At 42.2% G+C, this 27,540-nt stretch overlaps 1 protein-coding gene and 1 long non-coding RNA gene across 4 annotated transcripts; one reads left to right on the forward strand and one right to left on the reverse strand.

The window, feature by feature from the left end:
• Positions 1–4,536: 4,536 nt before the first annotated feature.
• Positions 4,537–26,039, reverse strand: LOC108011609 (stomatin-4). Of its 3 annotated transcripts, none has more exons than XM_065866511.2 (3): positions 25,788–26,038; positions 25,207–25,723; positions 4,537–5,147 (listed from the first exon to the last, which is right to left on the reverse strand). In XM_065866511.2, exons 1-3 carry the CDS (start codon positions 25,891–25,893, stop codon positions 5,030–5,032), a joined length of 741 nt encoding a protein of 246 aa, XP_065722583.1. In that variant the 5' UTR covers positions 25,894–26,038; the 3' UTR covers positions 4,537–5,029. The 3 variants fall into 3 exon arrangements, with proteins under 3 accessions (XP_065722583.1, XP_065722582.2, XP_016932270.1); XM_065866510.2 differs by lacking the exon at positions 4,537–5,147 and adding an exon at positions 23,569–24,067 and having other exon boundaries at positions 25,788–26,039; XM_017076781.4 differs by lacking the exon at positions 4,537–5,147 and adding an exon at positions 23,569–24,028 and having other exon boundaries at positions 25,788–26,033.
• LOC118879427 (uncharacterized) lies at positions 8,171–9,641 on the forward strand. Its single transcript, XR_010654437.2, has 3 exons — positions 8,171–8,889; positions 8,945–9,047; positions 9,113–9,641. It is a non-coding gene; the product is annotated as an uncharacterized lncRNA (long non-coding RNA).
• Positions 26,040–27,540: the final 1,501 nt, after the last annotated feature.

Consider the following 27,540-nt stretch of genomic DNA (forward strand, 5'->3'; position numbering starts at 1 on the left):
CCGAAAGTTGAACGCGTTCACCGCTAAGGGTGCGTACCCTCTGCCCAGTATTGATGGAATCGTCTCCAGGATAGATCAGACGCATTACATTCCCAGCGTAGACCTCAAGTTTGCATTCTGGCAGATTGAGCTGGATCATAGGTTATGTTAGGTTAACCCGGACGGCCCTCACAGAGCCATAATTATTGGCATAGGCCAATATGGCCCTTAGTTGTCCGGTTGATTTGTATGAACCTTGAGATGAGTTAAGAGGTTTTTATGTCCACATGGATCGGGTGCTTTTGGCGAAGGCAAGAAATTCGCCTGGTTTCCTGCTGGAGGCGTCTTTTAATGATGCCAGTACTGGGGCACCGAGGTATCTTCTTCTTGCTCGTGAAAGAGCCGTGCAATTGCAGATAAGATGCTCCAGGGTTTCGATAGCCTCCGATTCATCGCATTTTCTGCAGGTGCGGCTGTTGAGTTTTCTGAGTTTGGTTCCGGGTGATGCGGTCAGACAGTGGCCTGCGAGGATTCCCTCTAACAGTCTGCAGTCTTTCCGTGGTAGATGCAGTACACAGTGGCTGAGATTATCGTTGCGCTCTTTGCACATAATTCTTGAGATTCGGAAAGTCTTGGTATTCCTCCACCTGCTTTGCGCTCGCGTGTCCGCCTGTTTTTCCAAGGCGCTTTGTAGCGTTCGAAGGGAGATAGGCACGTTCTCCGTTCTGTCGTTTGTTGGCTCTACGCCCTCCTTTGCAAGAACGTCAGCTGTCTTGTTCCCATCGATGCCCTGGTGGCTGGAAGCCCAATAGATCCGCACTGACTTTGTCGTGCTGAGGCTCGCCATTACATTTTCGGAACTGAACGCTGACGACTGCATGGATCTTATCGCCGCTTGGCTGTCCACGAACAAGTTTACCACATCTTGTGGTCGGTTTATATTTGAGCCACGTCTGCCGCTTTTCTTATGGCAAATACTTCCGCCTGGAATATGCTGCAGTCGCTGGGTAGCTTATAATAAAGCCTTACTTCAGGGTCCGTACAGTATAAGCCCGCTCCTACTCCCCCTTCCATCTTGACGCCGTCTGTGTATATGTTGAGGTGTTGAGTCTGGACCCGACCTGTTTTCCAGTCGTTTGGGCCCACGAGTGAGGTTGTTTTAACCTCCGGGCACGTTCTGGGGATCATGTAGTCCGTTTTGGTGATCATGCTTCGGCCGATTAAACTAAGCCCGAAACTTTGCGTCGTCAACTAGACGTTGTGCTGCCTTTCCTGCAGTCAGTTGAGCGTGGATATCTAGAATGAGGTCCGTCTTGTCCGCATTGATACTGAGTCGCACCTTTTCCGCCCACTCACATACCCCCCTGAGTGTTGATTCCATTATGGAGCTTTCGATGGACAGACTCCCGTAATAAATATGCCTATGTCGTCCGCATAGGCTGTTGTTTTTGGGGCTCTCCTCTCGAATCTCTTAACTAGGTCGTCGACCACCAAATTCCAAAGGAGAGGCGAGAGGACCCCACCTCTGTGTGCCCCCTTTACTATGGAAGCAGTGCCCTGCTCTGAATGCCTGCAGCTAAGCAGGTTTCTTATCCAGAAGCTTATTGCGGGGTGCGTGTTGGTCGCTTCTAGGCGATCCATTATAGCACCCGTTTTGACATTGTTGAATGCTCCCGATATATCTACGAATACTCCAAGAGCATATTCCTTAATGTGTAGGGCTCTCTCAACAGTTACTACTAGCGAGTGTATTGCCGTTTCCACAGATTTCCTTTTGGTGTAGGCGTGCTTGTTAGAACACATGAGTCTTCCTACATCGTTCCTGATGCGTAGATCCAGCATCTTTTTTAGTGTTTTAAGTACGAAAGAGGTAGGGCTTATCGGCCTGTAATCCTTGGGGCTTGCGTGACTGCACTTTCCCGCTTTTGGGAGGAAGACAATCCGAGAGGTTCTTTATTGGATTGGGATATAGCCCGTGTATATTTTATATAGGTGATCCTTTCCTTGATCACCTGTAACATGGCTGGAAATATTCCATCTAGTCCTGGTGCCTTATAGCCCGCAAAGGAGTCTATGGCCCAGTTGATTTCCCTAGGTGTTACTAGATCGTTCGGGGGGCGTTCTTCGCTAGTTGCTATGTCCTGATGCGTGCTGGCGTCTAGGACATCCGTGCATCCTGGGAAATGCGATTTCATAAGTGCTGTTAGGGCCTCTTCACTGCCCTCAGTCCACTGTCTGTCGTCGCATTTTAACTGATTCTGATTCTTCTTTGTTCTTGATGTCGGGCATGATGCGTGATACGCATGCAGTAATTCCCTGGACAGGGTCTCTAGGGACGTTTCTACGATTTTCACGGATTTTACTACGCCCGGGCTAGTCGCGAGTTTCGAGGTAACTGTCCTTGTAAACTTTTCCCAGTTCGTCTTCCGGGGGTTTCTATAGACAGTTACCTTTGGAGTACTTTTAAAATCATACCTGAACTGAATATACCTATGGTCTGAGAAGGGTGGTGTTTTTAGGACTCTCCACTCAGAGACCAAGTACTCTGTCCCTTTACAAGCGTTGTATCTGGCACGTTTGACGAGGAAGGACCTACGAAGGTGTGTTCCTATGTATAAGTTAGTAAATAGAATAAAGTCTAAGAGTGACTCACCTCTGTCGTTGATGCCGGAGACTCCCCACACGCTATGGTGTGCATCGGCATCCGCACCAATGAGGAGTTGGTCATCCTTCAAGCCGAATTCCAAGAAGCTCTTCAGCTCTTCTGGTGGCGCCGGTCTGTCGGGTGCCATGTAGCAGGACGCTACCAAGAGGCGCTGCTCTTGCTTTCTAGCATGGTAGTCAAGTCATCAGAGCTGTAATAAGACATAAGGTTAGCATGGATACCCTTCCGCACAAGTACGGCGCTTTTGTTCCTTCTTACCGTTGGTGCGTAGAATGTATTGTACTTTGAGGACCTTGGTCCGGCCACGATATTGCCCGAGGCAATCTATGGCTCTTGAACTAGGGCTATGTCGACTGGCCTTTGCTTCAGGGCAATCAGGAGCTCCGCCGACGCGAGTCTGCGACGCGAGACTGAGCTGCAGCACCCTCAGTGTCATGGGTGGCTGGCTCATCTCATCTCGACGGGTTGGCTATGACAGTCAGGTCATCGTCCTCTTCGTCCTCCGAGTCGTCTAGCGCAAGGTCCTGGGCGGCTTCCACGATGGCTTCCAGACTTAGGTCCTTCTCCACCTCTCCTGCCTGCAGGATGTGTGCGCCTTTGTCTTCGGGGTGGCGCTTCATAAGAAGCAGGTAGACACTACCCATGCTTTACGCCATCTTCTCGAATCTTGGGTACAGCAGATCCTCCGCCTCCTTGGTGAGTTGGAGAACCATACTTTAACCCCCCTTGTCGTCGTTCAAAAAATATTAGACGCGAATTTAGCCAGTGGGTATATACGCCAACGCGAATCCGAATATGTGTCTTACGTACGCCTTAATAAAGTAACTCTTAAAGATAATTACACGATTCCGTTAATTGATGACTTGTTGGAAAGGTTAGCGAATAAAAAATTATTTTCGAAGCTTGATTTGAAAAACGGATTTCATCATGTGTTCATGGATTAAAATTCTATTAAATATACAACTTTTACCACGCCACTAGGGCAGTTTGAATTTCTAAGAATGCCGTTTGGCTTGACGAATGCACCACCAACATTCCAAAGACTTATTAACAAGATATTTGCTAATATGGTACGATCAGGAAAAGTTGTAATTTATCTTGACGACATTATGATAGCGACGGCGAGTTTGTATGAGCACTTCGAAATTTTCAAGTAAGTTCCGGAACGCATAGTCGAGAACACATTAGAGCTTAGACTTGATAAATGTGAGTTCTTGCATATACACTGGTCGGCATAAGTATTTTGACAAAACAAAAGTTAAATATACTCAAAATTTGAACTTACTTCTTGTAAACTTTGGCATCAATGGAAAACGCCGTTTGAATGATACAATACATTTCTTAACCCATTCAGTACTTATTAAAAAGGACGAATTTGTGTAAACATCTACTTTTTAAACTTTTTTACTCGACTTGAAAACTTAAATTTTTTATGCAAAAAGTTTCTTCAAACAAAACCAATAGTAACTGAAAAAAAATTTTTCTAAAATCATTTTGCTTATATTTTCTATGATTTTTTGAAGGTGACAATGTCGGAAAAAATGTTTATGAAAAAAAGAAAAACAGGGCTTAAATGCCTGTTTCTAAACATTTTCAAAAACGACACTTGTAAAATAAATAAATATGGCCAAAATAGCATTGTTACTAGAAGTAAGTGAACGAGTATCCGGAGATCCTCATATCAATCACTCATAGTATAATCATGGTCAAAGTAGTTTTATGTTAATTATATAATAATATGCGTGTAACCCTGGATATGTTATGTGTGTTATCCCTAGTTTTAGGTATCGATGTTTATGTTCCATACCTAAAAAAAATGCAAGAAGAGAAGAGAAGGAGAGGATTCGAAAAAACGTGGCCAGTGTGATCGGAACAAAAAAGCGAAATAAAGATTGAGAACACTATAACATGTTAGTTTGTTATTTATTAAAAATCCTAGGGCAGCCGCGGGCCCAACACAAAGGGCCCCGGAATATTTACTTAAGAGTTCACGGATTTCTACGCGCTTTCGCCATACTTACAAGCCACGATTTGGCTGCCAGCAACCAGTGTCCGCTCGACCCCCTTAGAGGACCAGCCATAATCGCCTTCCGCAGTCGACGCCGACGACATCCAGCATTTCCCGGTGAGTCCGCTTCGGACTACCACGTCCATCTCGGGAAGTTCTATCCGTCGCGGAGTTGAGAAGTACCGCCATTTTGTAGGGCGACCGAAACTTAGATTGGCCTTTCGTAAATCACTGTGGTGCGTCAGTTTTATTTTTTGGGGACCCGTATTGTCGCTGGCCTCCGGCGAAAAGTTCTTATTGTGAATTTATCCGGATTTAGGTGACCCCACACGCGCGCTTCGCGGATTTTTCTTTGGTGGGCCGTGTTTCGAGCTCTACTAATACGTGACTGGTAAGCATAACTTTCCGCGGCGCATGTAGCCTTTTCCAAGCAACAAGTTCTCTGCTTTGATCGCGTAGATATTGAAGATGGCGGTCAAGATTTGGGCTTGAAGGCTAAGGAAAGATAGATTGGTTGAAAGAAGCATAAATATATGTCGGAGATGTATAAGAAGAAAGAAAATGTAAAAGAAACTGTAGATCATTAAGAAAGAGAAAGAATAAAGAATAAAATAAACTAGTCACTAGGTTATTTGTGGTTCCTTTTATTTGCACAATAGCTGAGAGCGTGGATTGAGAACGAGAGAGAGTGTCGTCTCAGCCGAGTGTGGCGCGGTCATGGTCAAGGTCAAGGACTCTGAGAGAGAGAAGGACCAAAAAGGAATTACAAATGAGAGAGAGAGAGAAAAGAAAGGAATTTGCAATTGGATGACGTGTGTCGTTTTGACGTGTGTCAGAAGAAGCCGGCAGAACGAAGCCGACTTCACTTTGCTTTTGATATCTGAACAGAGAAGACGTTGACCGCGACTCACTGCGCATCTGCAACAAAAATGCAAGAAGGAGTCCAGCAAAGGTCTCAGCCCCTGACATATATATGATTATACCTACCGTGTTCATCAAATGTTTGTAAAACCCGAAATGTGTGGGTAAATTGTCCCAGTGGGGGAGATGGAACCGTCGTAGTCTCAAGGAGCGGCCGACCGAGAATGGGTTATGCCCTGCAGCATTTTACGGGCGTTCTTGGTTGGGTGGGAGAGATTGGCTAAGTCAACGATAGCCACCACAATTAATCCATTTTCCCGTCAAAACTGTAGATGTGTACCTTGATTACGTTTTGTTCTTAGTGATGACCGATAGTTTAGTTATTGAGACAGCGGAGTTGTCGATGTTTTAAGTTGCGTGCTGTGGCGTTAGGAATACTCCGCCCTGGGGTACGACTGAGCTAGCGGCACTGCCACCGAATAAAATGCGGTTCGTAACAAGTTTATTGCCTACTTGAATGCCCAAAACAATGCAACAGTAATTTGATGAGAACAAATTCTTTTGAGATCTTTTTTTTAATTAAAACGGAAGCATTCAGAAGTTTGTTCTCGACTAAAAGTTTTTGTAATAAATAAATTATTAAAAGAACGAAAAATTTGATGTAATGATATATACCTCATATATGAGTATTACAGCAAAAGTTAATGGAACTCCAATTTTATAATTGATTTTTAAAACAAGAAAGGAAACTAATTTCAGCAAGTCGAAGTTTCTATACCCTTACATGCCGATCCCGTGAAAGTCCCATTTCAATTTACTACCGCATATGTTTGCTGAAAAAGAAATATAACGGTCTTTGTATTATTTTGACATAAATTATCCGATCGTTAAGACTCCATACGCCGCCCTATCGCGCCAAGAGACGCCCCGCGGAAGCCCCGCACCGCCATCCCCAACTCGTCCAGGGTAGCCCAACACACCCATCGATCTAATACATATGTAATTTACGTACCAATAAAGAAACAAATCTTAAATTAACTGTACCGATGCTCCTACGGGTCATACTCTGGGTCCGGGTTGTATTCTCTTACAGCAACCTCATCTGACTTAAGTAAATGATGGATCGAACTCCTGATCCCGCTGAATTACCTCAGCCAGCAGGCATTTCGTCAACTTGCCACAACTTAAGGTCAAATTGACAATATACACAGTCCCGATACCAAACGAAGCTTAATGGATAAGCTGTAAGTGGGAACCAAAACATCGCTGTTGGCCGCAATATCGAGCAATGTTAAATATTTCGCTCAACTCGTCATACATCACAATCGTTTGCCGAGTCTGAAGCTGCCATGCTTTGACGGCATTCACGTAGACACTGATGGTGGCCTTTCGATTATCAACAAGTTTAACTACCTGCTCAAGTGCTTAACCGGACCTGCTTTTGAGGTAGTACAATCATTCCAGATAACCGAGGAAAACTATTCGTAGCCAATTGATCGGTTAAAGCAGCGATATGATGACGACGTGAGAACGCAGGCAACGCAGCCAGTATTCTAAATGTCGTCGATACTGTATCCGCTATTCAATCATCAGTTCTCTCACTTGGATCAGCAGTGAACGTAATGGATGCAATAATAATTTGTGAGGACTTGAATAACTTCCCACAAATTGTACCGCCAATTATACATGGTGGCCTGCCGGCTACCAGGTACGCGGCGAATTAACGCGTAGTAACGGCGAAGAGAGTTTGGAGAGTGAGAAGTTGGAAGATGAGAGTTTGGAGAACGAGAAGTTGGAGAAAGAGAGGTTGGAGAAAGAGATTTTGTAGAAAGAGAGGTTATAGAGAGAGAATGGAGACTTCGAAGGCAGAGTGAGGGTGCCATGTGCAAAAGGAAATAACGGAACGCACTGGACTTTGGACCAGGAGAAGTTCCACATCTCAGCAGCGGGACGGCGCTCCTGCGTGCCACGGGCCACAGGTGGATCAGCAGGACAGCGACAACACATAGGATTCCAGGTGGCGGTCGTGGGTATAGGACAAAGAGACCAAACAGGATCCGTGGACTTTGGACCTGGAGGGCCGTGCGCAAAGGGGTAATAACGGTTCCTGGATGCTCTATACAACGATCACGAGGACTCAATCTGTCAAGATCAGTCAGTTATCAAAGTCAAAGAACCAAGTCAACCGGGTCAGACCGGGAACGCCAAGTTAACAACAACAAGTCAAGTGGTCGGAAGTAGCGTCATGAGAAGCCTACAAGGAGCAAGATCGCTACGTCGAAAAGGTCGGGACTGGGACATCAGGAACCTCCGAGTTGAGACACAGGTAGCTGAGGTTCCGAGGGCATCACACGGCTAAGTCAAGGCGGCTTGTTTCCGTCAGAGGGTCCGTCAGGGTCGAGCAATAGAGTCCTGATACGAGGAATCGTGAGCTCGGGGGGAAAGTTGTCTAAGCCCAGTGTGCCTTGTCCGACTGAGCAGAACCTGTGGCGAAGGACGAGCGGTCGATGATTTGTGGCTTTAAAGGCGTTGTCCTGGAGAGCCACTACCAGCCAGGAAGGTCGAGCAGTCGGCGGTTGAGGCGTTCAAGAGTGAACTGATAGGCAGCTTCCTAGCGTTAGCCTTGACTGTCAGAAAGAGAAAGAGACAGGCGGTCATTGTCTCGAATGGCGTTGCCCGGCAGAGCAAGGCACCTGTTCACTATAGTCTAAGAGCGGTGACGCTTCCCTTATACCCCCTTCCAATAGAGTCCATTCATTTGAAACGGTTGGTAGTTTTGACAAATGTAAAACTCTGATTCCCACAGGGCACATCCACCATCTACCTTCCGATAAGAGCTGATAATCTGAACAGCTGTGGCTAATCAAAACACAAGCAACAATTGTTAAAGTGGATTTTGTCAGACCAAAATTAACAATCTACTAACTATTTTGACTGTTGTGCAACAGAAAAATCTGAAGTTGAATCAACTTTTATTGGCAGACAATTCAGAGGAGTGGAATGACGACGAATTGGATCTTTACGAAAGCATTTTTTCTGCAAAAGAGCAAATGACACGAAGTGTGTGGACTCTGGTACGTGCTCTTAAAAATACTATTCAAGAATGCGATTTGTATGAAACAGAAGCGATAAGGGACTAGGTGTTTTGCGGAAGAAACACACCAAATGGTGAAATGCCATTCCTCTTGAAAAGGGGATCGCTATAGTCTTGTACACATTGGGATTATCTGCGGAATATCGTTACATCGGAAGGCTTTTTGGAGTTGCACAGAACACTGTGTGCAAATTTTTCCACGAATTTTGGCGGGCACTAATTTTTGAGTGGACGAGTGTGTCAAAGAATTCGAAGCAATTGGATTTCCCCAGTTACCAATTGGTAAGACATAAATTCATTAAATCAGTTCAGGGTCTTAGCAATGTTTAATGTGTAGAAGGTTGTCACATCGAAATAAAACCGTCAGCAGCAGAAGCAGTCTATCACCACAGCTACAACGGCTGGTACTCAACAGTACTATTCGCTCTCGTGGATTTCAGGTAAACTGCTTTCTTCTAAGAGCTCAACAATCTTCTAAACGCATTATATTCTACATTTACTACAGATACAGTTTTACCTATGTAAACATATGCTTTGCTGGGCGCTGCAACGACTCCACTATATTTCAAAAGTCCAGCCAGGCAAGGGAAATGGTGTCTTCTCCGTTTCTTCTCGAAAAAACAAGGGAAGCTTGTGGCGTTCAAGTTCCGGTGCTGCTTATTGGGGACTATGGCTTTCGATTTTCCCAAACGCTGATAAAGCCGTACCCATTTTCCACAACTGCGTCCGAAGAACAGCTAAATTTTAACTACAATCTGTTCAAAGCTAGGCGATTAGTAGAAAATGCATTTGGCCATTTAAAGGCAAGATTTCGGTTTCTTGGGAAAGGTCTTCACAGCCACTACAAGAACAATAATGGAGTCATTCTAGCCTGCTGCATTTTGCACAACATTTTGAATGAGCACAACAGCGCTATAAATGAAACTTGACAACAGGCTGCAAGTGACCTACGCGAACAACCAAATCTGACTAATAAGTCTGCAGATTTTAGCCAGCCTGCTGAAAAATAAGAGCAGCTATTTCCCAATATTGTCTAAATGGTAACAATAAAAGTTCAATTAATATAAATGTGTTTGTTTCGTATTTCATTATAACATCACATTTCATTTTATTTTTAAATGTACCTATTTATTATAAATTTTAGGAATTCGTTGATTTTCTCAACAGCTCCAACAAATCCGATTGGAATTTAGCTTGGCTGTCTGCTATTCTCGACAACACTTCTGTCTGCGCTCGCTGCTCCTCCAGCCTTTCTCGAGCATCTCAACAAGCTCCGACTTGTGGTCCACCTTTGCGCGCTTAGCAGGGGGCGCAGTGCTACCTTAGCGTTGACTGCCGCTGCAGATAGAGGCTTCCTTGTCATCTGGGTCCATCATCATCCAAGAGTCCCACAAAGTATTCCCTAGTATCTGCAATAAATACATTTTATTAGATCATTTTAAACCAAAAATATAAGTGTGGGGACATACTCCCGTTCTCCAAGGTGTTCTCCTCCATGTTGTGGATGCGGTATGCGCCTAGAAACGAGTGGAGCAACTCATAACGCTGCCACGCGAAAGGCGCGCCAGCCCCATTTATTTTTTTCCTGTCTGTCATATAAGTTACCTGTACTTTTTGGTCAGGTTCTCTTTTATTGTCCGGACGTAACAAGCACGTGCTTGGTGTCGTTTGGGCCACTTGTTTGTACTGCTCTTAGTGCATCAACGTTCAACAATATAATTATTTATTACAAATATAAAGAGCATTTATGATTCGGCGCCTTTCGTTTTTAAAAGTTTCCCGTCATCATTGTTTACTTTTTCGTAGTGAGTCTTTCACTTTCCACTTTCAAGAAAAGGAGTTCAGAGTTGCACCAAAAAATCATCGCCTAACTATCGCATAAAATAGTCCGTCAAATTTGGTAGGGGAACTAATTGGGAAATTTTTGGAACGAAAGAACCTTCAACGGTTGGTAGATGGTGGATGGATCTCTGAGGGAAGACGCTTTAAGCCCGCACGGCCGATATGCCGGCCAAGGCGCGACAAGCGGCCTCGAGTCATCGCGTTGGCAAGCATCTCGAGATACAGAAAGGAGTCAGGGATCATCGAGTCAACGCGTCAACGAGCGAAGACGAGCATCATCAGCAGCCATTGGAGTCAGAGCGACCCCGAGACCAACCGACCCACCCTCCCTATGTAACGAGTAAACCAAAAAACACACCCACTGTTGTCCTTTAAATTCTGTGCTTTCTAACTGATCTACGGGGCAGTCACGTCACATATATTTAATGGGACAAACACACAATATACTGAGCTAGCGAGCACACTAACAAAATCAGTTCGTTACAAATTCATCTGATTTTGAGAAAACTGGATCCAGAAACAAAAATTCTGCATCAAGAAAGGCAGAGCCGATGTCGCGAAGCACGCGAACTGGATCACCATCATCGAAGTAACCATGCAAATCGACGGCATTCATGACCTGCATGATTTGCGTGTATTGCATAGGTTAGTCTCACTACATCTCTAGTTCACAACTTTTAACAAGTGCCATCCAAATGAGCGCATCAGCTTTGTCACACCTGTGCCTAAGCTGTTTAGGGCCAAATAACCTCCTGAAGGATTTCAAATTGAAGTCGCGTTGCAAGAAGTGCCACTCATCACATCATACGCTGCTTGAGGAGTCCGGGAGCATCGTTCTTATCCACAGAAAATCCTCAGGACTAACGTAACGTCGCAATTCAACACAACCTAAAGCTTTTACAGCATTAGAACGCAGCCCTGCTAACGCAGCGAGTTTTACCAACAGCTGTCATACAAACCAAGTACGTGACCGGGAAGTATCAGTTAGATAGAGATCTACTAGATTCTTGCTCCGAGGTTAATTCAATCACCGATGAAACAGCAAAGCGACTAAATCAATAAAGACCGGGTTTCCCAGACTGTCAGCGGGATACAAGTATCAGATGCTTGTTAACCATTTCATTACAATGTTCGGAGGTCACTTAAATTCATCAAACAAGCATCCAACCCATTAATTCCATTCTATCGAGAAAATTGTACATCACTTCTGGTACATAGAAGAGTACCACACGACACCGTCAAGCTTCTCGGTTGACGAACAAGCTTGCGAATATCACACTAAAAGACGTGCCGAAGTTGGGCTACCATTTGAAGAAGGACATCCCACCCTCGATTCATTTTTCGAACTACCGTTAAAACGCTTCCACATGCTCGAACGCAAAATCTTACACAAGAAGCTATATCATCAATGCATGCGAGAACATATCTTTATTAAAAATAATTGCGTTTTAAGACTGCTAGCAGTTAAAGTTTCGTGTCGGCTTTGATGTCTCGTCAAATGGCCAATCACTTAGAGACTTCTTGATGACTATTCCTAAAATCCAGCAGGTTCCGGATACAATTATACTTTCATTCCGGTAACACAAATATGCCTTATCTGGCGACATAATTAGATATATCGACAATTCGAAATGGATGAACGGGATAAAAGGTATCAACTAAATCTTTGGAAGGGCGACTCCGAGAAGCTACAAATACAACAACTTAATACGGCTGTCATCTGTCCCCTTTCAGAACAGTTCTCTTAACCATTGCCAGGACTTTCGATTCGTTAGGGTTACGTCTGTCCGTATGAACGCTGAGATCTCGGAAACTATAAGAGCTACAACACTGGGATTAGGCATGCAGATTCCTGAGATTCCTGCGCAGCGCAAGTTTGTTTCACTACAAACCGCAAATGTATTTCTCTTATCAATACCTATCGATTGATCCAAAAAAAAGTTTGCCACGCCCACTCTAACGCACATAACGCTTAAATCTGTCTATCGCCCACATAACCATGTATTGAGATCACGGGTAGGTGGCGCATTTCAATCTCGCTTTGCTGCTTGCATATCTCCATTTCCCATTAGCTGAGTAAAGGGTATCTGATAGTCGGGGTTCTCGACTAAATCGTTCTTCCTTGTTTTTTTTTGTTTTTGGTTATTTGTTCTTCGGCTTCGATGATTTAAATCCTAAGCCTCGCCCAAAAGGAGCGATAAGTTATAAATAATAAATAGATAAAAATATGAAAACAATCGCAGTGAATTGTTCACGTACAGCAATAAATAGATTTAAATTAGTGATAAGTTGGTGACGTAACTCCACCACGTGCGGTTAAGCTCGATCAAGTCACTCCACCTAATTCCGGATTCAATCCACCAAGCGCGTGGCAGGTACTACGGGTTCCTCTAAGTGGCTGTCGGCTGGAGGCACCGGATCCGGCGATTGCGTAAAAAAAACCAAAAAAAACTTGGCCAGGCCCTAACTATGGAACCTGACCACTATTTTACTCGTCTCCTCTCGGCTGGCCTGAAGTGGGATTCCTAATTGACCTTTTTCTTCCCCCCACTAACCGAAACGCACTCACCGTAGGGTCTTGGACAGTCCGGCTTCGGAGACGGTTCTTCGGCGTCGACGACCGGCGAAAACTTTGAACGAGCGGGGTCACTCCTTTTAAATTGACGGCACTGCGTTCGAAATTTTAATTGCAAATATCTTGGCGCTGATGGCCACTTGAACACAGCGACCGCTGTAAGGAGATTGCTATTTTAATGAACCCGCTGCGACTGCGCGCCGCCGACACCAAATCTGAACTGATCTAATGTCGGTCACTTGCTTTTTTGCCTTTTGAATTTGAATTCGCCCCCAACCGACTCCAATTTTTACGTTGCCCAGCACTGGACCCTAAACCCACTTTGCATCCCTGGTTTTCCCGATTACTCGATTATTGAGGAACGGCGACATAGCAACCCAAGTGCTCTAGAGCAAGCCGGCGCTGCCTACCCGCGGACACACGTAGTTCTATTTTGGGACGTAACAAGCCAACAACCTTGCCTTGTCTCGGTAAACGACTTTCTGACGTCTTATTGAATCCGCAGCAGAGCTATGTAGAAAACATATGTAGCCATATTCATATGCTCTTCATCGAAGGCTGTAAATATCGAATCGGTAGCAGATCTTTCATCGAATGCATTTTTGTAATGCCTCCGAAGGTTCGTGTCCCGTCGACCATCGAGTGTATTGCGACAATGGGACAAATTTCGTGGGAGCATCGGCAAGGTGCAAGAAAAATTATCACAGTATGCTATACATTTATGAAAAGTCTACAGGCCAAAAAATGAGAAAGTATATGTCTAATTACAAAGAGTAAGTCGTGAAAGTCAGCATCGTGCTGTGCCTATCCTCCGAGGACTACGAAGGTACAAGAGAAAATCGTGGCCGTCACCACCAATTGGTCCGAGAGAAGCCACTAGACGAATTGATCTAGCCATGCCCGTCTGTCAGTCTGTCCGTTCCTACGCAAGCTAGTCTTTTAATTTTAAAGCTATGCGATGAAACCTTCCCAAAAAACATCTTTATATTGCATATAGTATGTAAGTCGGAACGAGCCGGAACTCTATCCAACAGCTACCATAGAAATGATCAAAGAAAAATTTTTTGTAAAGTAAACAGCCTCTGTGTTTTTTGACATATTACCTTCTACTCTACCATTCTTTTAATATTTTCAAATTTCGAGTAAAATAATAAAATCGGAAAGCTCTGTACATACAATGCTCTCACGGGAAAGATTGGCAATGATATAGAAACTTCGACGAGCCGAAGTTAGCAATTTTGCCAGTTTAACTGCCGGGCGAGTAACGAGGCCTCCCGGTGTGCGCACAACACCGCTACGAACTTGTCCATCCTTCGCCAGATGAACATCCACGACGATCCCTTTAGGCCAGGAGTCTCGTTTGTTTGTTTCATCAACAATAAGAACCACGTCATTCACGGAAATTGGAGCTGGGTTCGGCTGAAACCATTTTGTACGCCTCTTCAGGTTGGGTAGATACTCTCGAATCCATCTTCTCCAGAATGATCTGCTAGTTGACAAGCGTCAACCAATCCATTGGATTCCATCAAACCGCGTTCCCGTAGACCACTGGAGTTACCAACCAAGAAGTGGTTTGGTGTAAGGGCTTCCGACTTTTTCCGATTCCAACGGAATATATGTCAACGGCCTTGAGTTTAAAGTGCATTCGACATCGGCCAACGCAGCGCGCAATACGAACGATCCCGGAGGAATAAAGGTAAACGATATCTCCGGATACATGCTTTCCACTGCTGACGTTGACGTTCGATCTCTTGCGCGAGTACTCTGCTGGCTCCCCTAAAATTCGTTCCGTTATCGGATAGCAACTTAAGAGGCACACCTATGTGAGCAGTGAATAGCCAAATAAAATAAATCCATTGAAAGAGATGTCAACAATTCTAAACGGACAGCGCGAACTGTTATACAAGTAAATAAAACTCCCCATCCTTTCTCGCGCCTTCCTACAGCAACATTAATCGGTCCAAAGTAGTCTATTCCAGTAAACGTAAATGGCAGTGTAAGTGGCGATAGACGTTCCTTTGGTAATGTTCCCATTATCGGTGGAATGGGTTGCGCTCTCCTGATGCAGCACACGGGACAGTTATTGATAATTTCCTTTACAAGGGCTCGCAGGCCCGGTATCCAACACTTTTGTCGTATGGTGGTACTTCCGGTGGTGATACTCTACTAAGTTATGCAATCCTACTTACGCGAAAGTATAACAGGACTCTTTACGCTGACTTCAACATTTTCGATAGCATCGATTCGACCGCGCATGCGAAGCACTCCGACTCGGTCAAAGTACGGCGAGCATTTATATATTGTGCTTTTCCGGTTTGTCAGGCAACTATTTTACATTAGGCATCAAATTTCATCAAAAAACTCTTCTTGACATGTCCGTATGAAAATTGTGTCCATTTCAACATCACGCTCAAGCAAAAGGAATCTCTCCAGCTCAGGTCCATGCGGTTTCACGGAAAGAAGGCGTAGAAAACTCTCTGAAACTCTCTTTTGCGCAGCGCGCAGACGCTCCAGTTTGCTGAAACGTACGACGCGCTTGGAGTTTGATAGCTAATTTCTCATTTCGAATCCATTCTTCGCGTGAATATTCTTAATATTATTCTCGAGTTGAGCCATTTGCTCCTCTGTATCAAAAACATTTCCCGTATATCGCCTGATACCGCTATAGGTCGTTCTCTGAAGCGCAACAGCACTTTTAAAATAGTGTCGTTTAGTGATATACCGTCAACTTGCGCAGCCGCGTCCCAGACCAGATGTGTCTTCTTTTTGTTAGGGCTTGTTACCGTGAATATAGGAAGATACCAAGAACGTGGACTGTTTGACAACTCCCATTTTTCTAGTTTGCGAATGTATCTCTTTTCGTCGTAGTGCTGCATGGTATTATTCAAAAACGTTTTCAGCTTCGGATCTTTTAACATTTTCGCCTCAAGGCACTTGAGCCCTTTGAGAGCCATGGGGTATCAGTCGGGCATATTGATTTTGTCGTACTTCCACAACAACCCAGTCTCCAGCGACTTTCCTTGCAAATGTACTTTGTAGTTGCCTCCATCATCTTTAGCGCCTGTTCGTCCTCCTTAGATCGCAATGGTTTTTTAGGATCACGCACGCCGAATGTCGTTCTTTGAGTGTCTGATCTTCGATGCTTTGCAATGGAAGATCCAAGTTGCTTACAGTACGCACTCCTTTAAGTCCGTGTTTTACTTTCGGACGACCCTCAGCGGAAACACTGACGCTAACGACTCTCGATTTTAACTCTCTCTGGGTCACGTCGCTAGTCCACTTAAGGCAAAGCTGCTCTTCAGGACCGTCAAGCCCTAGCTCATCGGCTAACGATCGTTCCATTAGCGTGCATTAGAGCATAAACATCTATGCTATACAAAGTTACTGGTATATATATGATTTCTCATGAAAGAAAACCGTTGACTCGCTGGTCTCTGACTCGCCGGTTTTTCTAGGACTGTCCTCCTTGTCATTAAGAATCTCGCTGTTAGTCTCGGTATTCGGATAATGCGATAGCACGTTGTGCAATTAGACCAGACCATGGTCGCAGCCACATTCTAGACAACGTGTGTCTTCGACTTGCCGTCGTCATTGCTTCTTAGCATGTCGTGCACTAGCAGGCGCTCCTTTGAATACCTTCTACCTTTATCTTTTTCTGTTAAGTGACATTCATAGGGAGCAACCATCGTTGAGCACATCGCTATTCCAAAGAGCAACTTGTCAAAGGTGGTCAAATTGGCGGCACCAGCTACCAAGAGATGTCTACCCCAATCCAGCTTAAGATCACTTGGCAATTTAGCAACCAAATCGCTCAACAGAGAAAAATCATTAAGGAATTCCTGTAGTGCTACTGACATCATTGTGGCACAATAATTCTCCAAATTCCAAATTATTGGGTTTGATGGGCGGCTCTTCTTTTAGCTTCCGTTGCAAGCTAGCATACACTATTTCTGAACGCCCATACAACATCCTAAGCGTTCCAATAGCATGAGGTACCATAGCTGGGATGATGAGCTTTCCCCGGACAGCTTCTAGCGCGGATCCTTTCAGGCACTTCTGGAGTCAATCAGATTTTCTTCGTTGGTAAATCCACATCTCTCGGTTGATTGATGTACAGATATTGGTGCGTTGCTTGGTGGCTTGAATCCGACGGTGTCACATGGCGGTACGCATTGCGCTGCGGTATATATCAGCATAAACTGACCTGCATTGTTTCTCTGAAGATTCGCATAAGAAAATGCGTTCAGTATAAATTCAGGCGCCGCCCTCCTTTCCGTATAAGGAGGTGTGGCCCTCTGCGCGATCATGTTGCACGTGCTCACTTGTTGTGTGAACTGCTGCCCTGCCCACTTCTGCGAAGCGTCGTAGCCGGCGTAACTAGACATAATCGGTGTGCTCGCATTCTCAAGCTACACAAACTGGTTCGAGTGAATCACAGTTTGTCAGGATACATTTTCGTCCTCAAAAGCTCTGAATGGCCCAGTGAATCTGCATCCTGCGTTTCCTCATTTCGCACTTGTAACGTCACTCCTTGTACAAGTACTACTGTACTTTACAACTCATGTGCGATTCACCAGCCAAAGTCGTCGAAACTTGCGAATTTGGCATTCTATAAACACTATCGTGTATACTCCTTCCTCACTCTCTTACACCCTTGCACTATGGGGACTTTGACCCGTTTTTTTGGCATAAATTAATAACTCCTGAACTATGCAAGGTATTTTGATAATTTTTTTTTCTAGTGATCGGTACACCCTTAGATTTAGTTTGCAGAAGTGGGGGTGTTGCACCACCCCCTCCCCCCCCAACAAATTTTTTTTTGTTATTTAATATGTGATTTATTATTGATTTCAATGTTATAAAGGGAGTCATGATCGCCATCTTTCTTATAGTCAGCACCGTCTAAAAATCCCTCTGTAGGTTTCAAGTCGCATGATAGCAATGCTATGACTTTATGTGGAAGGGGAAGTCGCTTATGTTTCTGAATGCGCCTGTTTAAATTTACTGATGAATTTATGGGATCGGAAGTCCATTTCTCTTTGAAACACATCTGTGAAGCCACAAATTCTGCTATGCTTCCTTGCATGGTGAAGTCTTACGAGCAGCTCTCCTTGCCGCTTGCACCAGTAACCTCGAATTATGTTTCCAAGCCGAGAGAGATTACTGCTGCATCCTTCTTCTGGCGTATTGTGCCTTTTAAAGAAAATGTAATTTTCGACGTCCATCTTATTACCTTTTTGGCTCTTCTTTCCTTTCGTTTCCAGTTAAATCCAAGCGAAGTTGTCCATCCATAGTGAAGGTGTCCTTTTTTCTATTGCACTTCTGGCAAAATTTAAGAATCGAAAAAATTTCGGAAAACTAATGCTCTTTCTCCTTTAAACGAGATCTAAAGCGTAATGTCGAGGATGTGCTCACAAATAAAAGCGAATACGGCACTCTGTTTATCACGGCCGTAAGTTTGCTTGCGCTACACTTCTAACAGGGCCGCATTGCATAACGAGATGTTGCTGCATAAAAATGATTTTTTTGCAAAAAGTCGCAAAAAGCGCAGATTGCGGATGGATTAATTAAACTAAGAATAAATTACTCAAAAAGATGGTCTAACACACTCACTCAACAAATTTCAACATTTTTTGTAAACTCTATTCAAAGTGGGAATTTTATTTAAAAAGTTATACCAAGATATCACTTGCATAATTTATAAAATGTTTGAAAAATACACCCAAAATCAAGAATATATTCATTTCAACAAATAGTACACACATGTAGAATGAATATCCATTTCAAATTTGAAGGATTTGCGTATTGTTGTTCAAGAGATATTAGTTTAAGATTTCACAAAAAATTAGGCTCAACGTACTCCCGTGCTGTTCGCTTGCAGCAGCTGAGTTTGACAGCTGTTATTTTAACAGTGGCCTGTTAAGTTAACATTTCCGTTATGTAACATAACATTTTGATCTGTTCTTAATTCGATAATATCAACTTTTCGCAATTTTGAATACTTTAGAAAAACAGATTTATGCCAAAAAAACAGGGCAAAGTCCATAGTGCCTTGGTAAAAGAATGCTTTCCCGAAAGCACGTGCACCCTTGGCACCGATTTTTCCAGATGGCAAAGTATTTCAGAATGTTGGGACACTCACGGTCACAGACGGTTTCTACTTATTTCAAGCTCTGGTTCACAGCATACAGATAGCTGAAATCTCTGTTTAAAGTCAAATGAGTTCACAATTAATCAAATTTGAACCTTTTTTCTTACACTTGTGGTTTGCCGCTCTTCAACTTCTAATAGCATCACTTTCTTCTTCTTACATTCTTAAGTTTTCCAATACTAACAATATTGACACTGGCTAGCAGTGTTGAACAACTTAATAGTGTTTCTAAGCTAACAGACTTTGAATTCAAAAAATCGGCTTTTGAAGTTGGACAGTTAGCGCGCTGCTAAACCTTCTTATTAGCATCGCAACAGTGCTGTTGACACTAATTGTTGCACTAATATATATATATATATATATATATTAATCCCAATGTTTGTACAATCCCCAACATCCACATCGTCGAGATCTCATGGCCAGGATATAAAAAAAAAAATTTATTTGTAAAAATTATTTATATTTATATGATTTTATATTTATACCCGTTTCTGGTAGAGTAAAAGTAGACTAGATTATTCTTAATCAGGATCACAAGCACAGTGGATCTAGCCATGTCCGATTGTCCGTATGAACGTATGATGTCGGAAACTAAAAACGCTAGAAAGTTGGGGTTAGGCAAGCAGATTCTAGAGATTGTTGCGCAGCGCAAGTATATTTCAGCAATGTGCACCCCCACTCGAACTGTGGCGAGCACTGTTTTAATGCTTGAAAAAAAAATTTAAGTGAAATGTGTTGGTCTCGTCAATACCTATCGATTGACATACAAATGAGTTTTCCACGCCCTCAGACCTCCCAAGAAAAAAGGAATAACGTCATAGCCAGACAATAAACAAATGTATTTATGCATGTGTGTGTGAATAATTAACAATTAAAGCAATTTTTCCTTTTTGGCTACCCTTCTATCTCTCCAAAAAACTCAATACCAATTTCAGCTATCTAATTCCGATTGTATTAATTTTAACTTTATATTGCTGAAAAACAATGAAGGGGTCGCGGGGGGCTCCCCCTCTCACCCTTCTGACCTACAGTGCATTCGCATAAGCGAAAAAGAACAAGAAAGGAAGTTAACTTCGGCAAGCCGAAGCTTGAAAGGGTATTCAAGCAGTTAAAATTATTAAATTTAAAAATACAAGAAATGATATTCCCAATAGTATAAGATAATATGTCAGAAAACACCGAAGCTATAATTTGTTTCATATAATTTTCCCACCAATTTTCCGATCGTTCCTATGGCAGCTATATGATATAGTCGTCCGATTTTGATAAAATTAAATTCGAAACTCAGAACTAATTCAAAAATTTTATTTCCAAGCGTAGGAGGTTTTATGTTAAAAAACACCGAAGCTATAATTTGTTTCATATTATTTTCCCAGTAATTTTTCGATCGTTCCTATGGCAGCTACATGCTATAGATTTTATTTAAATTTAATTCGAAACTCAAAACTAATTAAGAAATGTTATTTACAAGCTTGGGAGGTTATATGTTAAAAAACACCAAAATACCCTCTGCAAGGGTATAAAGATATCTTGTACCCAGTGTTGAAAAGCATTAGAAGGCAGTAAATGGACCCAAAATAAGTGCACGCTGTAAATCTTTCTGTTTTGTATAAGTCTACGACTAACTCTCGTATTGCGAAACCCGTGTGAATAATGCGATTTGTTGCGAATCTTCGCAACGTATTCCAATTTTAACAGTGCAGCAATGAAGGGGACGTTTCCGACTCCATAAAGTATATATATTGTTGATCAGCATCACTAGACGAGTCGATCTAGCCATGTCCGTCTGTCCTTCCGTTTCTACGCAATCTAGTCTCTCAGTTTTAAAGCTATCGGGCTGAAACTTTCCCAAAAGTCTTATATCTTTTGCAGGTAGTGTATAAGTCGGATTCAGCCGGATCGGACAACTATATCTTATAGCTCCCATAGGAATAATCGGAAAAAAAACTTTAAAAAATTATATCTATTGTGTTTTTTAACATATAACCTCCCAAGCTTGGAAATAACATTTTTAATTAGTTTTGAGTTTCGAATTAAATTTAAACAAAATCAGACGACTATAGCATATAGCTGCCATAGGAACGATCGGAAAATAGGTGGGAAAATAATATGAAACAAATTTCAGCTTTGGTGTTTTTTAAGATATAACCTCCTAAGCTTGGAAATAACATTTTATAATTAGTTCTGAAATTCGAATTTAATTTTATCAAAATCGGACGACTATATTATATAGCTGCCATAGCAACGATCGGAAAATTGGTTGGAAAATAATATGAAACAAATTATAGCTTCCGTGTTTTTTTACATATAACATCCTTCGCTTGGAAATAACAATTTTTTATTAGTTCTGAATTTCGAATTTAATTTTATCAAAATCGGACGACTGTATAATATAGCTGCCATAGGAACCATCGGAAAATTGGTGGGAAAAAAATATGAAACAAATTATAGCTTCGGTGTTTTCTGACATATATACTATTGGGAATATAATTTTTTGTATTTTTAAATTCAATAAATATAACTGCAAGGGTATTCAAGCTTCGGCTTGCCGAAGTTAACTTCCTTTCTTGTTTTAAATTAACTTTTATAAATGTTCAATTTACAAGCTGAGTAACGGGTATGTGACAGCCGAGACACTCGACTAAAGCGTTTTCTCTTGTTTTATGTATGAGCATCATGATGACAGCATATGCGATGTCAATCAAAATAAATATTAGCATAACTTTTTATAAAAAGTTATTCCAATATTTATTTTGATTGACATTGCATATGTCTAAATGTGATTTTTTTTTCTAATTATTTTATTTACTTTTAGTGTCAACACTAGAAATTGCATCTGTACATATATCTTAACAATTTCTTTGTCAGCGTTATGCATTCATATACGCACCTTTTTAATAAAATTATAATGTGAACGGAAATATATAAATGTCTTGGTAGAAACCCATTTAAAAGCGGGAGCTGGTAAAATTGTAGAAAGGGTCAAGAACAATGACATAACTTTCGACTGACGACTATGACGTTAGGGGATCGAAAAGCACAGCCCGCGACGATCCATTTGGCACGACGTGTGATGGGAAGGGTATGTGCCCGAAACACAGCCCGATCGTGTTACGATCAAGCGACAGCTAAGCTTGTGGGGCAGTGTGGACAGAAGACTGACGAATGTTACTAGTTATGTTTTGTTCTAGTTATGTTGGAGATGGAGTGTTTTCCAAAGGACGAGCCTAGTCGACAGCCAGCGTGCCTCCTCAGGACGCTACTCCACCGGCCCAAGTCCTTCTGAGGACTGGAGCACTAATATGCCGATGTAACAGAATTGGCGCCCAACGAAGGCTTTTTCATATATTTATACCCGTTACTCGTAGAGTAAAAGGGTATGCTAGATTCGTCGGAAAGTATGTAACAGGCAGAAGGAAGCGTTTCCGACCCCATAAAGTATATATATTCTTGATCAGGATCACTAGCCGAGTCGATCTAGCCATGTCCGTCTGTCCGTCTGTCCTTCTGTCCGTCTGTCCATCTGTCTGTCCGGATGAACGCTGAGATCTCGGAAACTATGGGAGCTAGGCTATTGAGATTTGGCGTGCAGATTCCTGAGCTTCTTACGCAGCGCAAGTTTGTTTCAGTAGAGTGCCACGCCCACTCTAACGCCCATAAACCGCCCAAAACTGTGGCTCCTACAGTTTTGATGCTAGAATAAAAATTTTAACTGAAATGTAATGTTCTCATCAATACCATAAACCGCCCACAAACTTCAAAAAATCGTAAATATGAACGTGGATATATGAACGTACGGAAACTATCAAAGATAGAGAATTGGGATTTCAGATTTAGATTCCGTAGCCTTATACGCAGCGCAAGTTTGTTACGCGAATATGCCACGCCCACTCTAACGCCCACAAACCGCGAAAACCTGTGACGCCCACAATTTTTATGCTAGATAAAAAATTTTAGCTGAAATGTATTGGTCTCGACAAAACCTATCGATTGGTCCAAAAAAAAATTTACCACGCCCACTCTAGCGCCCATAACGCTTAAACCTGTATACCGCCGGTAGGTGGCGCATTTTAATCTCGCTTTGCTACTTGCATATCTCTATTTAGCTGTGTAACGGGTATCTGATAGTCGAGGTACTCGACTATAGCGTTCTTCCTTGTTTTTTTTGTATTGTTAGGATCATCACTCTAGATTTACTAAAAATGCTTAAATCGCAAAAGAAGAGGTTTCCCGTTATAATACTGTGTGCAAGAACGACTTTTTATTTGTAGGGGAATATAATCTATATAGAATAATATCTTATATTTCCTTATAAACTGTATTGACAAATGTGTACTTAAAAAGTTTTCAGCCTGTCAGACAGACTGACAGGCAGACAGACAGACAGACATCGTCAATATGATTAATTTTAATTGCGGGTAGTACAAACCATTTTTACGGTGTGCATTACTACCCATTGAGTATAAACGGATGGGCTTTTTGTATCGTCTTGGATATTATTTTTCAACTGTAATTTTTACCGAGTATATGTTAGCAGTACCCATTCCCAGTGCAGCCAAAAACACTTTTTCAAAACAATTACTCCAAATCATTTCATAATTTTCCTCACAATATCCACGGGGAAAGGGAAGACATAAGATCTGGTGTCTTCGTTGCAGATGGAGTTCAGGGTTTGTAGGTATCTCAATTGCAAGGCAATGGGGTTGGTCTCCATAATGTCTGCGGCCTCCTTCAGCGCCTTTACTGCATCTCTCTCTCCCTGGGCGGCGGCCACCTTGGCCTTCGCCTCTCTCATCGCCTCCTGCTCCACAGCCAAGGCGCGCTTTAGTTGATCCGGCATGAAGATCTCTTTGCTGGCGAATATAAGCTTTAGTGTGGGTCGGCTTAAGTTCCTAAAACCATATGGGGGACGCAATACTTAAAGAATTGTAAACAATGTTGCCAAACAGCCTTATGGCCTAAAATGAGGTTTGACCAAACCGAGCCGCGACTGAAAAATACCGTTTTTTGTGGAAACATATTATATTAGCCAGCCCATTTGTATTAAAAAATGTAAATTCCACATTTTTCTAGCGGATACTCGTTGAGTAAAAGTATTAAACTGGTAGAAGGAAGCTTTTCCGACCCCATAAAGAATATTATTCTAGATAAGAGTTTCTAGCGGAGTCGATCTAAACATGTCCGTCTGCGAACGCTGTGATCTCAAAAACTATAAAAGGTAGAGAGTGGACACTTCATATTTAGATTCCATAGCTTCTTATTCAAATTTATTCAATTAACTTAAAAAATGTTGTCACGCCCTCTTTAGCGACCACAAACCACCCTTAAACCGCCCAAAGCCGTCCGTATATATGATATATGTTTAAGCTTACAACAATAATGTCAACCTTTAATTTGGCGAATAATGGAATACCATTGTTTATATTGTGAGCTGTGTATATCTAACTTTGAAAATATGGAATTTTTTTAAACAATTTAGTGACTGTAAGGTCGGACTTTTTTCCAGTTTCCCCATTTTCAATGTTGGCTGAGTTTTATCTCACAATATTGTCAATGTAACAACATTTTCTTAAAAATAAACTTTTAAAAAAACTTGTTTGTTTTAAACATTTTTCACTTCTTTTCGTGATCACCCTTCTTATGGCTTTCAAAATATTATTTTGTGAACTACTGTTATTAATACGAGTTTTTCAAATCGGCGCTAGGCGGCCTGCAATCTCGGACTCGCTACTCGCATATCCTTGCGCTCCCTTTAGTTAAGTAACGGGTATCTGATCGTCGAGGGACTCAAGTGTTGCTTTCTTACTTGTTATGCTTACAATTTTAATATATCTGTGCTAGCTACTGAGATTTTTTTCCAAAAAATAACTGTATGTTTCAATCGTTTGGGGGTTTTAAAAGTAATTGTATATCCTTTAAAGATTACGTTCCCTACATACGACAATCGATTATTTCGGACCCATGCAAATCGACACACACACATAAAGAGCATGATCATTGAATCTTCCAGGAAAGAAAAGGAAATACTTACATCTCCACACGCTCCACGCGTACTCCCCATGGCTCTGTGGAATTGTACAATATACCTTCGATCTGATTGGACAGGTACTCCTTGGACGAAAGCAAATCCATAAGCTTGTGGGTGCCGGCCACGTTCCGCAGCGTGGTCATGGCCAGCTTCTCTGTAGCCTCCTCCGGGTCGTATACTTGCAGCATCGCATCGAAAGGGCTCTTGATGCTATAGTACACCACTCCGTCAATGCTTATAGTCACCATGTCGCGTGTAAGGATTTCCTGTCTATCCAGATCAAATGATCTGGTGCGTATGTCCACAACAAATATGTCATCTAAGCAGGGAACGAGAAAGATGACGCCTGGCCCCCTTGGAGGCTTGGGCCGAAGACGACCCAGGCGCAGGATCACAGCTCGTTCATACTCCGACATTACCCTGAGGCAGCAGAAAATTGACCACGGCAACGCAAGCACTATCAGAATCATCGAAAGCACAAACAAGGTTTTCTCCGCACACGACGGGGGAACACTTTCACCTATTTCAATTTCGATCAGGATCTGTAGTCTTTGGGAGTTCGTATAGGGGAAGCTGAAGCTTACTTGTTTTTACATTACGCTGCGGCAATATTGATTCATCGTGAAATACGTTTACAGAGGAGCTCTGAGCCAGCAACGCCGGATCAGGTGTCGTCGGCTTTGTATTCATTACAGTAGATTTTTCAGGTTATTTAAGATGACTGTGTTGTTGACTACGACAGCTTGTAAATGATTTCCGATAATTTCAACATGTTAGACAAATAACACAAAAATGGTTACAGGCACATCGAGAAAATAATCAGAGCAAAACAGCTTTTCTTATCGGCTTGCTTCGTCGTAAGACCTGAAATTTGGAAATGATTGGTCACGTTCAGCAGAACAACTGACCACTGATGGAATTCTTACGATAGTTCTGCTGAACGCACTTGATTACTAATCATGATTTAAAAATTGTAGCATCATGATCAGTAAAATAGAAGCGTAAAAGAAGTACGCTACCTTTTCGTGATAAATGATACACTGCTGCTGAAATATCGATAAGAATTAACACAATTATTATTAAAAAACCATGAAGTAATTTAAATTCTGTACAACTGTTCAGGCCATTTTGATTTTTACGTGTCCACGATGCTTTGTGAAATTCTTCAGTTGCGGTGGCAACCGATACCGTTTTTATATACGCAACTTTAACTAAAAAACAATTGTTTATAAAGTCATTGTCAAAACCTTACACTAGATCAATTTAAAACGGCATTTGAATTGCATAGTGGAGTTTTACAGGTCAAATGTTTTACTTTTTTAACTTCGTTATGTATCATGAGCGTTCAGCAGAACAAACTTGAGCACTGCTTACAGATGGGTCAGTAATCAGTTATCATGCTGCTCTGCTGAACGCAGCCAATTACAGTCCTGTTATACCCTTGCAGAGGATGTTATGATTTCAGTCAGAAGTTTGCAACGCAGTGAAGGAGACGTTTCCGACCCCATTAAATATATATATTCTTGGTAAGCATTACTAGACAAGTCGATCTAGCCATGTCCGTCTCTCCGTCCGCTTCTACGCAAACTTGTCTCTCAGTTTTAAAGCTATCGGCCTGAAACTTTCCCAAAAGTCTTCTTTCTTTTGCAGGTAGTATATATGTAAGTCTGAACCAGCCGGATCGGACAACAATATCTTATAGCTCCCAAAGGAATTCTCGGAAAAAAATATTTTAAAAAATTATTTCTTTGATGTTTTTATATTCGTTACTCGTAAGGTAAAAGGGTATACTAGATTCGTCGGAAAGTATTAGAGGGCCACGCCCCTCTAACGCCCAAAACGCTTAAATCTGTCTACCGCCGGTAGGTGGCGCATTTCAATCTCGCTTTGCTGCTGGCATATCTCCATATCTCTTACTTCTAGAAATTGTCAAAATCTGACCACTTAGCAAAAAATGTGGACAAATTTTAAGCACTTTTTGAACCCCCCTCCACCCCTCGTGGACAATCGTGGATTTTTAACTAACCCGCCCCCCCCTATTTTGTCCACGTGGACTTCATTAAAAAATTTTTTTCTTATTAAAAATGATATCTATGGAGATTTTTAAAAATGGTAAATAAATAGAAGTTTAATAGTAAATTTAAAAGTGGAATAAATAACATAAAGGCTAATATTAAATTTATACTATGCCCACGTGGACATTTACCTCGAACCCCCCTCCCTCCCTCGTGGAAAATCGTGGACTACGAGTAACGGGTATAAAAATAAAATATGTAAGTTGAAAGTTATTTTAGTCAGCTCGTTTGTTGTCTCATAGGGAGACTTATTGATATTTGG

This window comes from Drosophila suzukii, chromosome 3, assembly GCF_043229965.1.
Source record: "Drosophila suzukii chromosome 3, CBGP_Dsuzu_IsoJpt1.0, whole genome shotgun sequence".
Taxonomy (NCBI): Eukaryota; Metazoa; Arthropoda; class Insecta; order Diptera; family Drosophilidae; genus Drosophila; species Drosophila suzukii.